Source organism: Plasmopara halstedii, assembly GCF_900000015.1.
Source record: "Plasmopara halstedii genome assembly, contig: Scaffold_2386, whole genome shotgun sequence".
Lineage (NCBI taxonomy): Eukaryota > Oomycota > Peronosporomycetes > Peronosporales > Peronosporaceae > Plasmopara > Plasmopara halstedii.
Genome location: NW_020189293.1, coordinates 994,495 through 1,009,458, shown reverse-complemented (window position 1 = coordinate 1,009,458; position 14,964 = coordinate 994,495). Strand labels below are relative to the sequence as shown.

General features: G+C 42.9%; 3 protein-coding genes across 3 annotated transcripts; 2 read left to right on the top strand and 1 right to left on the bottom strand.

Moving 5' to 3' along the window:
• Nucleotides 1-1,237: 1,237 nt before the first annotated feature.
• Nucleotides 1,238-1,486, bottom strand: PHALS_03646 (uncharacterized protein; the record flags this gene model as incomplete). Its single annotated transcript, XM_024717895.1, has 2 exons — nucleotides 1,238-1,338; nucleotides 1,435-1,486. 2 exons carry the CDS (start codon nucleotides 1,484-1,486, stop codon nucleotides 1,238-1,240), a joined length of 153 nt encoding a protein of 50 aa, XP_024583347.1.
• Nucleotides 1,487-6,770: 5,284 nt separating this feature from the next.
• Nucleotides 6,771-9,372, top strand: PHALS_03645 (agc akt protein kinase; the record flags this gene model as incomplete). Its single annotated transcript, XM_024717894.1, has 3 exons — nucleotides 6,771-9,189; nucleotides 9,241-9,265; nucleotides 9,324-9,372. The coding sequence occupies 3 exons, from the start codon at nucleotides 6,771-6,773 to the stop codon at nucleotides 9,370-9,372; spliced, it is 2,493 nt and encodes an 830-aa protein (XP_024583346.1).
• Nucleotides 9,373-9,795: 423 nt separating this feature from the next.
• PHALS_03644 (uncharacterized protein) lies at nucleotides 9,796-10,393 on the top strand (the record flags this gene model as incomplete). The annotated part of the gene is made up of 3 exons (XM_024717893.1): nucleotides 9,796-10,028; nucleotides 10,097-10,158; nucleotides 10,218-10,393. The coding sequence occupies 3 exons, from the start codon at nucleotides 9,796-9,798 to the stop codon at nucleotides 10,391-10,393; spliced, it is 471 nt and encodes a 156-aa protein (XP_024583345.1).
• Between the last annotated feature and the right edge of the window lie 4,571 nt (nucleotides 10,394-14,964).

Below are 14,964 nucleotides of genomic sequence, written 5' to 3'. Positions count from 1 at the left end.
ACATCCCCCACATATAATGGCAAGATAATTATCCAAATTTGCCGAGTATACCCCCGACGTAAGCTTCAAGCCGATTCGGCTTAATTTGGTGGCAGCCGTGCTTTCGCTTTGCTCCAACTACAAAAACGAACGCATATCAATGGTAGTGACGTTGCCGACTGATGAAGAGGTTTGCAAAGCGTTCGATCTAGGTGCAACTTGAGTCGCGTTGTTGATAGCACTGGGAAGCAGAAATGCTATTTTGTCTAAGTGCGAATGCCCACCTGCATCGCTATGCATTATCACGAGGTTTGCTATAAAAAGGCATTGAGATAGATGACAATTCGCGTATAAGTGGTCCTCTCACGATGGAGACCTCGAGTACAGAATATTGTACGAGAAAAAGACGCGCCCGGTAATACCGGCATTGTGATCTCCATACGTCACCTGAGTATATAGTTTATGAGCGAACTTGTCACTGTCAGCGATAGTGTTATCGGTGGGGATACAGCCAAGCTCTTTCTCATCAAAGGGTAGCACCAATATTGCTTGCTAATAGTCATCGTTTCGGACATTGATTCACGCTTTATAGTAACGTTTGGTCGATTTTATTCAAAACGGTGAATACTAGGATAAACATATACATCCCTGAGCATCCACAAACGGATGGCCAGAGGAATCGCATTTACTTCGTGGTGGAGGATGTCTTTTAAAGCACTTGCGTGACGGGGTACTAAAGTAAGCTTTTTTATCCATTAAGATTGGTTTCATAGCGACTAAATTGGATGTCATGCGAGTGTGCGAAACTGTGGCTGAGAGCCAGGATGGATGAAAACAGCATGCAGCTGTCAGATGTAATAGACATGCAATCAAATGAATAAAGTAAGGTATCATATAATGCCGTTTACCTACTAACATATGGTGTATAAAACTATGTTGCGACCACGCGACATCGGACCGTTAATACTCAAATTGGCAAAGAGACTGGGTTGCCACGCACTGTTACGTGGATCCATATCTCTTTTAAAATATCGAAAGGAATGTGATCACATCATGTTTGTAACGCGGGCTTGCTCAAGTTAAATCAGAATTTCATTGAACAATCCAGTCCGATGCGGTGCACTCTGTTAAAGACTGAGCAGCGATCCACCATATATGATAACCGAGTAATTATAATTTACGGTGGCGATACGGCTCTGGATCGCTGGGGGTACATAAAGCGATATCATAGCTCCCATAGCAGATCAGAAGTTGATGACTACCGTACGGTGAGATTCGCGGAATCCGTCAACGAGCTGCCATGACCAAAACAGAACGCGCGCGAGACAGAGAGCAGCGGAAAATTTATTCTCACGGACACTGCACGATGAGCAAGGTGTGAGTCACTTTCGATTGGATTGGATCGGGTGGGCTATTAAGGTTTCGAATTAGTATCTATCGAAGGTGAAGGCGTACCTACACGTGAAATACTATAGTAATTTGGAGGGCCGCTCACGACCTGGCGCATCCTTCATATTTGTCGCCCCGAGAAATTAACACACGGTCGTCCAGCGCAACGTGCCTTCAACGAGCAAGTTGGACCCGGCATTGTTTCATATTGAAGGCCTAACAGGGAACTAGATCAACATGATGACCAAAGTTGCTGACAGCAAGAGTTTGATGTGATGAGATTCCAGCTCGAGTTCGATGTCGTGTATTGTTTTTTGCAAAGCCAAGTATTTGAGGCGTCCCAATTAGACTGTGCTTCGCTATAGCGGATTTATAATGCTGTAAGACAGACCACACAATGAACACCTAGTGTGCGCTGAGTGTGACACTCTTCGGCTGCTACACCAGCGTTCTGTGTCAAACAAAATGATAAGAATGTTATGTCTGCTGCTTCTCTAGTGCAAGGAATGCTCCTGATACGTTGTGCCCTGGATAGTTAAAAATGCTCGTGTGCTTGCTTTTGAACTCTTGTTTTGCGCTCTGTGTAAGCGGAATATCTGAGCTTTGAGATGTGTATGTGCTTCGCCATGGCGCGGCTGGCGACGTTTGATAGAATCAATGTAATGGAGTTTGCAAAAGTGTCCACAACCCTTACGCCTGCGGCGGGCAAGTATGGTTCACCGAGTCAGGTTTCGCCCATTAGGAGTGAGCTTTATGACGTTTAAACCTCACAGCGAAATATCACAAACTGGGAGCTGGCATTTCGTGCACAACTCGTGCAGATGTATGGAAAGCGTACAGGACGCCTCATTTTCAGTAGTTGGTTTTGCAATTATAATCTCGATGAAGGCAAAGGCGCAGAATAAAGACGACTGCTCTTATCGGAGAAAATTGTGATCGTAGACGCCCGAGAAGGCCACGCCAACCCGGAAACTGGTCACGAATCGCGCGGAAAAAGACTTCATGATGAAGATGATGCCGTTCAATGTAGGAAGTAATGCTGCGATCTTTTGTACGTAACTCTTACACGATTGGTACCATTTAACACATTTTGCATTACACTTGGAGTGATTGCACTAAAATCGGAATGTTGTTATTCAAGAAGATGATGGTGATCCGAAAAGGGAGAGTCAGGAGTACTCATGAGACTGTTATATTTAGCGGGACGTATGTATTTCGTTAAGGCTACAAGCATTTGCCCTTAACGCATGTACCCTCGAAAGTCCAGAGCAAATCCAAAATCTTGGTTACTTTGAAAACTCTCGGTTCCTCTCTTGATAGGAGCGTACGAACCCAATTTCTGTGCGTTCGTTGAAGCGGGCTCTCAGAGTCAAAATTCTCTCCGTGCAATGTGCATGACAACTCTAATGCAAAAAGCCTGTAAAGTTCATGTGGGAAGTCCAACTTCACACATAAATATTTTGCAAACTTTCTCACAAATATAAAGTAAGTGCGAGTCAGAGTGTGTACCACAAGCTTGGGATCGACGGTTGCATACCGTTTTGTAGTGCATGAGAAAAGTAAGCTAATGTGCAAGATCCAGAAGTATCAAAGAAACACTGAAACTAAAAAAAGTTTGACTCCGTTGTAAAGAGGCCCGTTGGACACGCGGGTTGCAACTTAACATCAAGCAGTACATACTTTGGTCGTTGAACATAGTAGGTCTGAGTTTGTCTGAGTTTGGTGAAATTTTGCTATCCTAAGGCCCAGACTATATGGGAAGGCAGAAAATATAAGCAATGCACACAACACAAATCGCCACACATGTTACAACAAGTGCATATACGTACAAACAACACACACCAATCAAGTATGCCGTAATTATCATCAGGCATTTTGCGGCAATCATATATTCATTCGTACCCCATCATCTATGAGTGTCGGGTCGTTGAGAAATAAACAACGACACGAGTCGTGATGTTCTTACACAGCGACTTGAACTTGGGGCTACCAGGCGAAAAGCTCCCTTCGCATAAACTAAATGAGAAGATTGACAAAAGCAAACATACACACAATAACAAAACACCACAACTGTGCATATATTACAATCAGCTTATATACGTACGGGCACGCGTACATCCTCAACATCAAGCAAGAAATGCCCAGCCAAACTTTGTGATTGTTTTATTCGATTTGAGAGGAAGGAGGTTACATAATTTTGTAATCATTTTGTCCTTTTTGAGAGGGGTGGACACATCAAAGATATTGATATACAGATGAAGTTTGTACAGAATGTAGTAAAAAGCACGACGTTTTTTCACCAATGTTAGATCCCAGGTGTATCGGGAAAAAGCAATCTGTTGCTATCGCCTTCACCAAATCGAAAGGCAAAGCGTATATACGGAAAAACGACCCGCATCAAAGGAGAATCTTACTTTCATCATGTATAGAATGGCAATCATCGATGAGTCCCAATACTATCATATCTGAGACGGCGCCCAACGATAGAAAACAAGGTTTTGCAAGAAAGTGAAATAATGATTTTTCCACACCAGCGGTCGACCTCAGGTCTGGTTTGTGAGATTAGTTACCCTTCCAATTAATGAAGAGAACATTTTTATTCGCTCCCGAGATGCTGGGAGCGACACAGCTTGTGGCCGCTTTGAAACTAGATTCATTTTGGCGTCGACCTATACTTAAATGGTGTGAAATTGATACACAGCAACGACGTAGAATGAAATTCGAAAGGATCGTGTTGATGCTGCCGCGTAAGATTCCAATCCGAAATTGATGTTACTCTTGAGATTGAAGAGCAAACGGGCATACAGGCACTCAAAGAGCCCTTGGTTTCGCTCCCGGATAAAATGTACGACCTGATACTCTGTGCGAGTATTAATGCAGAATCATTGAGTCAAAGCTTTCTGACCGCAAGGTGCAAGGCACACCTGTTGCAAGTGTTTAGCAATTGTTGACGGTGCGAGATTTTGAATATACGTCACGTCTAGAAAAGAAGAACAAAATAGTGTCTTTCTTTTTGGAATTCTTTATGGGTGGCTCGAACGAACTCATCCTCGATGCGCTCAAAGCTGTTTCTGTGCGTGACGCACGGCAATTTCGTTGCGGAGACTTTAACACCAGTTGTTGTCATGACTCTTATCCTTGCGGCACCACCAGTCTACTTTTTGCATGTCATTGCAATGTGCCAAAGTTCACAGTGCACCTAGTGAATTCATACAGTTGTGAAGCTAATTCTAAAGCTGCCAGTCGTATTGCGTACTTGTCAAAATCTGCGCAAAATCTTTTTCCCGACCATCACTGGCTGACTGATCAATACGTCTCTCGATGAGTGCCTTGCGCAACCAGTCTCTAAGGTTCACGTGACCTATATTTACAAATCTTGTTCTGCAATGTGCTGCGTGATATGCTGATCGGGCGCTATGGGCTGTTGTCGACTATGCACGATCATTTTTTCTGAAATGTTAAGATGTGCATTTAGTATGCGTCTGTATTCAAAGCTGCTTACAGTTTGTCTCGTGGTAGCAACGTTTTTGCATGTTAGGGGATATACTTTTCAAAGATTAATTTATGTGATCTGTAGAAAAAATCCTCTTAGTTCTAAAAATCTGGTATTTTTATCAAATTTTGCCGACCTATAATTGATCAATTAACATAGGGATCCACAAATAAATTTTAACAGTTTGATTATAAAGCAACAACATTCCGACCTCTTAGACGTCATCATTTAACCCACCTTTACAACCAACACGAACAATCGGCATAGGAACGCACCGAGGAAAATTACCCGCGACGTGGTCTTGTCGATCGATAGCGCGAAATGAGCGATAAGCCGATGTAATTGGTCTCTATTGTACAAATGATTCTATCGGCTGCCGCGGTAGCATTGAAATTTTCATTACATGTGACGCGAATACAAGTTGTAACTGTAAGGGCTTAGACGGGCTGATCTGATCTGCTTGTACATTCCTCATCATGAAGTTGCTGTCTTTATAAAACATGCTCGACTTTATCAGGTTTTGCGCGTAAGTGTAGCGATGTAGAAATCGTTTACCTGATTTTGTCTTTAAGTTGAAGATAATAGGAAGTCAAAAGGCATTGCATAAGTACAGCAGAAATGGTTTGAAAATCTTGCGCTCAGAACCGTCTCCTATGTTTTTCTTCTGGTTCTTAAGTGTATGGATTTCGGAAGTCGTAGTTTGTTGTAAAATGTGATTTGGAGAAAAATCACGTACATATGATGATTTACCCCAGATGCCATCGCGTCGGTTCGTTGAAGAAAACATCATTTTCATCTCACACAATCGTACCTCGTTGACTTGATATTTCATATTCGTTGTAAGTCGAATGTCAATGCTGAAAAATACAGACAGAAAGGCGAAGGAATTGGTTCCTGCCCTTTTATTTATGGTGTTCGTAAAACGACTTACACAGTACTGTGAATCATACACTTACTACTAAGTCTTTGCACGCTGGAAAGGCGATACTATTGATTTGGGATGCCTGCTGAATTCTTAGGTGCCAGCAAATGGTGGGCCTAAACAGCAGCGAAAATTAAGGCTCTATAAGATTACAGATTACATGGTAATCTACATGGGACAGGTGGCCACAAGGTATGGTGTGTTTGTTACCTTCGGGCGACAGCTCATTCACCTTATTCTATAGTACAGTCTAAATAATAGAGGTACTTCAAGTATCTTGCGTCGTATGACATTTCTACGAGAACTTTAGATAAATGTGGTTTTGAAGCTGGCGGACCACACACATATCAGCGGCTGGCACTGCCGCCCGAAAGCGAACTGTACACGCTATGATACTGATGTTGCTAAACGAGTTGTTTTACACAAGAAAAGGCAGAACGAAGGGGCGGCAAATGCAACGTCTGGTAATTGGTAATTATATATGCACAGTCAGTAGCTACTACGATGTATTTTGTCGGCTGTTTATAAGAACAATTACCCATGCGGTCGCACCGCTGGAATTGCTAGGTTCCGTTTCACCATGTCAAGTATATGGACATTTAAAAAAATTAAATTTCAAGACGAGACCCTACCGCTAGCGGCTGGGACATCGTCTATAGATGGGAATGTCGATCTTAAAAATAACCTGTCAGAAAAGCCGTGAAATCTGGCTTTCCTTCTAAGGCGGTTTTCTTTCACTATCCATTCAATTTTATTGAGAAGAACGTATCGGAAAGACTGCACTACGGCGCGACACTCAGGTCACCGACCCGGCTACGCCCCATACGTTTCTGCCCTTGGCAGAGACCGAAAATTCCTGCATAAGGCCCGTCATTCCGCGATCGTGTGTGTTCGAGTGAGAACAGCTCTATACAAAGCGCCAGTTATTTGTTTCCTCCCTCTCTTGTTTAAGTTTGCGAGAGACTGTAACTAGTAGGAATTTGATAGATGCAGCGCCAGCGGGTCACGCTCTTCTCATCCGAGGATGCCAATGCTATGGCATTGCGCGAACGCTCTAGAACAATGCTTGGGTTGAGTCACGGGCTTGGACGCTACGAGAAGCGCGTACAGTCGTACAGCATGCGCCCTAGTACGACCGTATACGGTCAAGACGGGGACGATTTATTTGATGGTTCGGCTAGCTGCTCCTCTGTGACAGAGCGCAGCGGCGTCAGTAGCTTTCAGCCTAATCGCACGCGGCTTAGCGTCTCGCCTGACCTCAGCAATGCGTTTGATGATATTTTTGAAACGGACTGGGAAGGTTACATATGGAAGCAGGGTCATGTTGTGCGATCGTGGCGCTACCGCTACGCTGTGTTATCAGGCACAATTTTTAGCTACTATGTGAGCAAAGACGTAGCTAAAATGGATACTGAAAAGTTTCGTGGCCGTGTCACGGTCACGGGCGCATCGCGCGATCCCAACCGCTCGAATGGTGTGCTCATTACCACGACCATTAACAAGATATTTGCTATGTACACGCGCTCGAGCATCGAGTGCGACATTTGGGTCAAGATGCTGCTGCAAGCAGTGCAGAACAATCGTAACCAGAAACCAAGCCAGAGCTTCAGCGGCGCATCGAATGGACGCGATTCGGATCCTCCAGGCGGACGCATGAGTTCGTGGAATCCTGCGGCTAGTGGAAATACGTTCTTTTCGTCTAGCAGTGTGTCGCAAACTGTTCGGTCATCGGGGGACTGGAAGGCTCGAAACTTGGCTACTGTTAAGCAATTTTACTCGATGTGGCTGACGCAGTTTCTGGATCAGACGGGTGTCGATGACTCGGCAACTAACCTGATCTCGCTGTTTCCTATCTGCTCACCGGAGATGACGGTGTCTGTTAGCTATCCGTGCGAGTTTCTACCTTCTTCTAAATTTTATGGTCGAGAAGGTCTGGTCGAAGTTGTCTTGGGCTTCTCGCGTTTTGTGCTTTTCAAAAAGTTCACGGTGGCGCGCTACATGACGACAAAGCAGCCGAACGTGCTGCAGGTGTTGGCTGCCGGTACCATCTGGAACAAATTTCTCAAACGTGAGTTTTCGTTCACTACGCGTGATGAAATTCAGCTCAGTCCTGGTGGCCGCGTGCTTAGCATTCAGATGCAAATAGAAGTTGATATTTCTGCATTTCAAATGTCGGACGCTGAAAGAAAGGCAGCTAAGGCAGAACGGGCATTTCAGGCATCAACATCAAAGCGCGTGTTGTCCCTGTCGATCCAGCACTTCCATGTAAATCGTGTCCTTGGAAAGGGTACTTTTGGCACGGTTGTGCTCACAGAGCGCAAAAATACGGGCGAAATTTTTGCTGTCAAGATATTGGAAAAAAGCTCAATGTCAAATTACGACAAGCTGCGTACCAAGACTGAAATGCGCATATTACGGGACGTGCATCACCCATTTATTGCACCGCTACGCTTTTCGTTTCAAAGCCAGTCTCGTGTTTTCCTAGGAATGGATTACTACTCTGGTGGCAGTCTCTACACGCACATGAACCGTTTTTCTAACAACAAAGAGCACCGTGTAAAGATCCCACTTGATTTAGACCGCGTTAAATTCTATGCGGCCCAGATCGTGCTAGCGCTATCTCATCTGCATGCTTGTGACATTGTATATCGTGATCTGAAGCCTGATAACATCATGATCGACGTTGAAGGCAACATTGCGCTTGTTGATTTCGGCCTCTCCAAAACCAATGTAAACCAAATGTCGGGTGCTCGCACGATGGCAGGGTCTCCAGCGTATACTGCCCCTGAGCTACTGAAACCGAAGCGCTCGCGTGACTATGGCAAGGCCGTAGACTGGTGGTGCCTGGGTATTCTTTTATACGAGATGCTTCTTGCAAAGCGACCGTTTCATCATCTAAACGTGTCGGTTTTGTATAAGCTTATCGAGAAAGAACCTGTTAAATTCCCGTCTAAGTGTGGTCTTCATTCGGACGCTCGAAGTCTTATTCTTGGCTTGCTGGAAAAGGACCCAAACAAGCGTCTTGGTGCACATCAGACGAGCGACATTCTTACACATCCATTTTTCAAGGATGTTCGGTGGAATTTAGCTCTCCGCAAGAAGATCACTCCCCCCTGGGTGCCGCCTCCGATGTCAATGGATCACGAGCGTATGAAGAGCCCAGACATCAATTTTGACAAGTTTCTGGCTTCGAAGACGACGTCCACGGGCAACATTTTCAACATCATTTTCCCTTGGAAACACCCTCACACTCGGCACCGCCGAGCACGATCAGAAATGGATTACGACTCGTTCGGCAAGTTTAGCTACGTGAGCGACACATCCAACTCGTTCCTTGTGGACGAAGACGAGATGCTTGACGCTGCCTTTACAGGCCGTCACAGCGTCCAAATGCATTCTTTGGCAGGTGAAGCCTGAACCAACTAAACGAAAGTCTGCGTCGTCGTCTTATCAGCAGATGCACGTAGAACACTTTTGAAAAGGTAAATTATTTTTTGGTTAAGCTTTTTTTGTGCATTTCCTTGACGATTAAATGTTTAGTCTTGGAAACACTCAATTTTACTTTTATGGAAGCTTACTGGTCTTTTAAACAAATGTTTGCTGCATTACGCCCGTTGCCTCCCGTTTACTGCTTTCAAGAAAGTTTTCAGCGGTACTCAAGTAACAACTTCGATTGAAGACGATAGGCCTCCCCATCCAGAAGGATAGACCAACTAATGCAACATCGTCGGCTAGTGTACTCGTACATACAGCCGTGCGATGTGGTCATATCAAGTCAAAGCCAATTTTGCTTAAACTGGGGATGGTCTCGACGTTAAGATGTAAATTTATTGAAAAGTAAACCAAACTTATTGATAATTCAGTCAACTGTGAACCAGAAGTTAATCATTTTCAAAAACATTTTAACAGAACTCACAATTTTTTTGATAACGTCAAAATTCCGGATCAGGGTTACCTGCTTACTACATCAACGTAGCTTCAACATCAAAGTGATGGTCTTCATTTTGACTTAATGCAAGAAATGTTCGAGGTGCAAATCGTGCGACGACGAAACGTGGGTTCCGGGCTTCAGGCGCTGCGTCGACGTTTCTACATGGCTGTGAGCGATCAGAACTTGACAATCACGGTAAAAGCACCGTCGCTATGTTCCTTTGCTGTGCTCTCCATCTCGTCTAAACGTATCAAAGTCGTGCGAGTTCGGGGAAAAATACTGCGTGTTGTAGCTGTCAGCGGTAATGCTCTTACGTAAGCGGTATCGAGATATTTGAAGTTTCGCTTTCATTTAGTGACGAAGCGAATGCTTTATACTCTAGAGTTCGTTTGCGAGATCAGACGATAGCGCTCCGCGCTGCCGAAATCATGATGAATACTTGGGGTGTGTCTGCAGTTATAATTGCTCATAAGTTTTCCACTGATGATTTCATTTTGTATCAGGCATTGACCCGCTTGTGGAAACTAGCGATGCAAAGACTAATAGAGAACCCCAATGTGGTATAGATGACATCATAAAGTTCTACATGAACGACTGTGAATTTCGGCAGCTGGTGCACGAAATTCATAACCACTTGGAATCGGTTTTGTCTCGGGAAGGTTGGGTCGCCGACGTATAATTGTCATGATAATTTTGCTACCAAATCATGTCTTTTCTGAACAAAAAATTGAGGGCTGGAAATTGTTCTGGTTTTTGCTGACCTCTGAGCGTAATATATTCATTTGATCGTTGAGAAATAATAATTTCCTTCAAGAACTGGACATTACGTAATCACTTTCGATTTCTTCTGACTTATTATTTGCGATCTGCCTTCAGGTTAGGTCAGTTACATTTGATGAATTACAGCTTATGCAAACCAGAGAGCACGCTTGCAGACACATAATCAGGACTAGCGGCAGCTTTGCTATAGTACTTGCAAACGCGGTATTTGTGAAAAAGCATTCAGATTAAAAGCTAATTTGTCTATACAAAGGGTTAACCCTTTCTTTATAGTACGTAGGCCAAGTTTGCGCGCTGAAGGGTCGATTAAGCAGTAAAAACTTTGGGTACGACTGATCGTTTTTTTAAACTTTTGAGCCCATTTGCTTCATAACTGACAAAGGTTCTATGCAAATATGATAACGCAATTTTTGTTTTTGTGCAAATTGTCGAATGTCAATAATCACCGTTTTATCTCTTTGGGCCTTTTACCGCATGCATGGCTCCAGAATAGCAGGAGAAAAGTGTCGGTCCGCAAAAGTTGGCAGAAGTTGATTTTTATCTCCATTTTTCGCAACCATACTTCTTCATCAATGCAAGCTCGCAAAGTGTCTACCTAATATGAAGGGAAGCCACAAATTGCTGTGATGCTCAATTTGGTAGGCAACAAAGCTTTAGTATAAATCTGCGCAACGCAAATAGATCAAAATTAAGTAAAGTTACAATTGAAGACTGAACATTCTACCTTCATGATTTGATACTTACGAGCCGTCTGTGTGAAATTACCCTGGTAAAATGCACGCTTGAGATACAGAACCAGTCAAGGACTATCTATCAACTCGCCGAGCAACGCGCAAAGCAACGCAACAACTTCTGTTCTTCTATAATTACGTGACCTTTTACTGTTCACACTTCCAGAAGGCTGGAGGCAATCAGTGCCTCCAGTAGCGACAATATGTTTTCAAGACTGCAAGCAAATCTTAGTTGCGTGAGCACTTCAAACAGATCAAATTTTCGTATAATGCTGATCGTCAAAATTCTAATCTGGATAAAGAAGAACCATTATGGTACCCTCATCTTCCAAAAACGTCAAGGTTATTTACCAGACGAGGTATAGAACAGTGAACAGTTTGGTGCAAGAGTCTAATTTGTTGTGCAGGATCGTATCACAATTCAGGAGCATAGACTTTTGATGCGACACGATCTCCTCTCATCATTCTTCATGGGCGGGTGCTTGAAGGAGTTATCAATGCAGACGCGCCTAATGCAATAGTGATTTTAATTGATCATTGTTGATCATGAAGCAAACATATGCTATAAATTTCATCTCGCTAATCCTTCACAAAAGTACTGATTGATCTTACCCTTTAAACAGGAAATATCAATCAATGTTTTTTGTGGACGTTGGCAGGCAGCATATTTTGAGAATCCAGCAGCAATTTATGAGCTCAAAATGACTTCATATAACAAAAAACATACATATTGAGAAAACCACCGATTCTGACGGATGTTAATGTCGACTTAAGGTTCAGAAGAACTAATTATATGAGCTCGAAATGTCTTGTGCAGATGAAAAAGTTTGTTTGACATGAGAGGCACCATCAGAAATAAAGACATCATCATCTCTATCAAACAAACGCTATGGCCAAGTGACACAAGTACCAAATCTATAGAATTTGCGCAGGTTCGTGATTTTATAAGCCAGCCTTAGCCCGCTCGTCATGTATGTCACTCAGGCAGAGAATATTTAGAAATCTTTATTCTCTTACTGGATCTCTAAACGTTGATGCACTTTTGTTGCCGTGCACGATGCACTCAAGGAAGCTTTAAATGAAAGACTTCGCGTTATCTGATTCACAGAGAATGGATTCATACGCCAAAATCAGGAGCGAGAGCCTTTTCAGTCAGCAGATTCCTTGTCAATTTCAAAGTGACATATCAAAGTAAATACAAATATATCTGCTCTACTATTTCCACTATTAACATTGCATGACGTGCGGCTAAAAGCTCATGTTTAAACGATCCTTTCCGTTATGAAGACCTCGAATACGACAAGTGCCTAATAGTGTGATGTGCAAGTACAACCTAATACGGTGCTATAACCGGTAACGGTTCAAATAAGTCAAGCACCTTTTTACAAGATTTCGTTGAAAAAGATCGAAACGGTGTCTTTGGATGTATCCAACAATGACGACGTTAATCATTGACATCAGATAGGACAATTCACACCAGTGAGGCTGAACAAATTCAACAAATGTCCACAAATTTGTCAAATGCTACTGCTTCAAAGCTGGAATGTCGATGAACGAGTCACAATGCCTCATATATCATCAGAGTGACATCAAATTTCACTCTGATTACCCTCTCTCTTCCAAGACAGTATACGTTAATTTTGCTACAAAGTGTAGCTGGACTAACATCAGCGAAATGATTTGTAGATGTGGCTATCCTTTCCAATTCAGACCAGTGCAAAGAAAATGCCCGGAGAACCCATGGGGTATTGTCTGTGGAAGTGCGAAAAATGCTGCATTACGCAATAGCCTTTGGTTGGAGCATAGTAATTCAGCATCGCATTTACTCAACTGATTGATTTGTAGGATACAAGATGACCGGGTTCTGTTTGACTATCGAGAGGATGCCCGAGTGTCTCTCACCCTGAACACGTTCGCCAGAAGTTTGCCGACGGAATACAATCGAATAGGCAGACCAACTTGACGAGGAAACCTGTCGGACAAAGCCTGACTGTATTTTGATAAGGTGCCTGTAAAATTTGATCAATTGTAGGCAGATCAATTTGGCAAAAATTTTGTCTAGAATTCCTTAGTTGTATATGCTCACTCCGTTGACAAATACCTTATATTGTCGGTGTCTTAAGAAAATCATATATAAAGCTTGCACTGATGATTTACCAGAACTCTGTCGATATAGGCGAGACATTTGAAATGGGCAATCCCTTAATATGGACTTTACGTAAACGAGACTTTAAGGCGAGAGTTTATTATATTTTGTTGCAGAATTCATTATATTTTGTTGCATTTTTTAAGCAATAACAAAATATAACGAACTCTCGCCTTGAATTCTCGTTTAAGTAAAGTCCATATTTGGAGTTTACATTTTTGCGTTAAATGTAATGGTACGATGTGGAATTGCTGAAAAGGTAAGTATTTTTTATTTAAAAAACTGACAATGAATGTGCTATATCGGCATATGTTTTGATCTTTACTCGCACTACTTTTTGACAATGTCAAGCCATTCTCCTCAATCTCTTCGGATTGTGGCACCTATTAATCTTCCGGGGCCTTAATGTTTGCGGCATTCCATTCTCTTCAACGAATCATAACAAATAGCCGATTTGACGACACTAGCAAACACCCTGCGTACAGTCAAGCACTATTGTATGTTCAGTATGGATGTCTCCATCTTGCATCTCGGGCTCTGCATGACTATGGACTTATATGTCACCGCAGCCGGTCTATTCATATGCATTTTTTGACCTTAGCAGCTTTGTCACCGGGATAGTTTAATCAATGTTCGGCATGATACAATCTTCAAAACATTTCCAGCTACTTCCAAATATCCAACTCGGAGTGCATACTCGCATAAGTGAGCGGTGAGAATCGCCGAAAATGATTTAATCGAATCCGAAAGCTGTCTGAGTACTAACAAATTACTTTTGTTACTCAGTTTGTTACATTCGACCAGCGAGACGTCACGAAGCAGAGCAGATGAAGAAACGACTAGAGCTAAGATTCCAACGGAAGCTCGAAGAGTCGTGAAGCGAAGTTCTTGAAGGGAGGCGAGGGTTCAACAGGGAACCCGTGGCGAGGCGTGAGGAGTAGATGTACTCCGAAGAAAGTAAATTGGAAAGTGAGATTGAAATGGTTAGAGGTCTAAGAATCCTGGTTCACTAAATAACCTGTAGCTAGCTAGTCCAGTTCTTGTCTCTTAAACTAAGTATTGAAGATTCTTGAACGTACTTGTAAAGAATCTTGACAGTTTGATAGGTTAGGCACCGAAAGCGGCTGAATTTAACCGGGCCGTGATACGAACCGTAGTTCATACAATTTTGAATATAAAAAGGATGCGTATAGTTGAAGTTGAATTTGAACTACAACGTGGAGCGCAAACATGTTGTTGCTCCAGCCTAGCACGTGTCAGGCTGGCCACTGAGTGGCTAGTTGAAATACTAGCGTGACGCTATAGCGTCGTTACACAGTTTGCTCAAAGACCAAGGTCTTATATTACGAGTAGCATGCGGTGAGATCGTCCTAGCATTTCCAATACAGAGTTACATACTTTGTAATGCGGGGATTAAGCCCTGGTAATCGTGGCTTACATTTGCCAGAGTCAACTGGGATTCTTCGTAGAGATGGCAGCTCAAAGCCATATGTACTCAAAATAGGTTAATTTCGAGAGCTATACTGACAAGTACCGTACTTCACTAAATAAAAGCCACTCAAAAAGATCACTTTTTTCTGATTTTCGTTCACT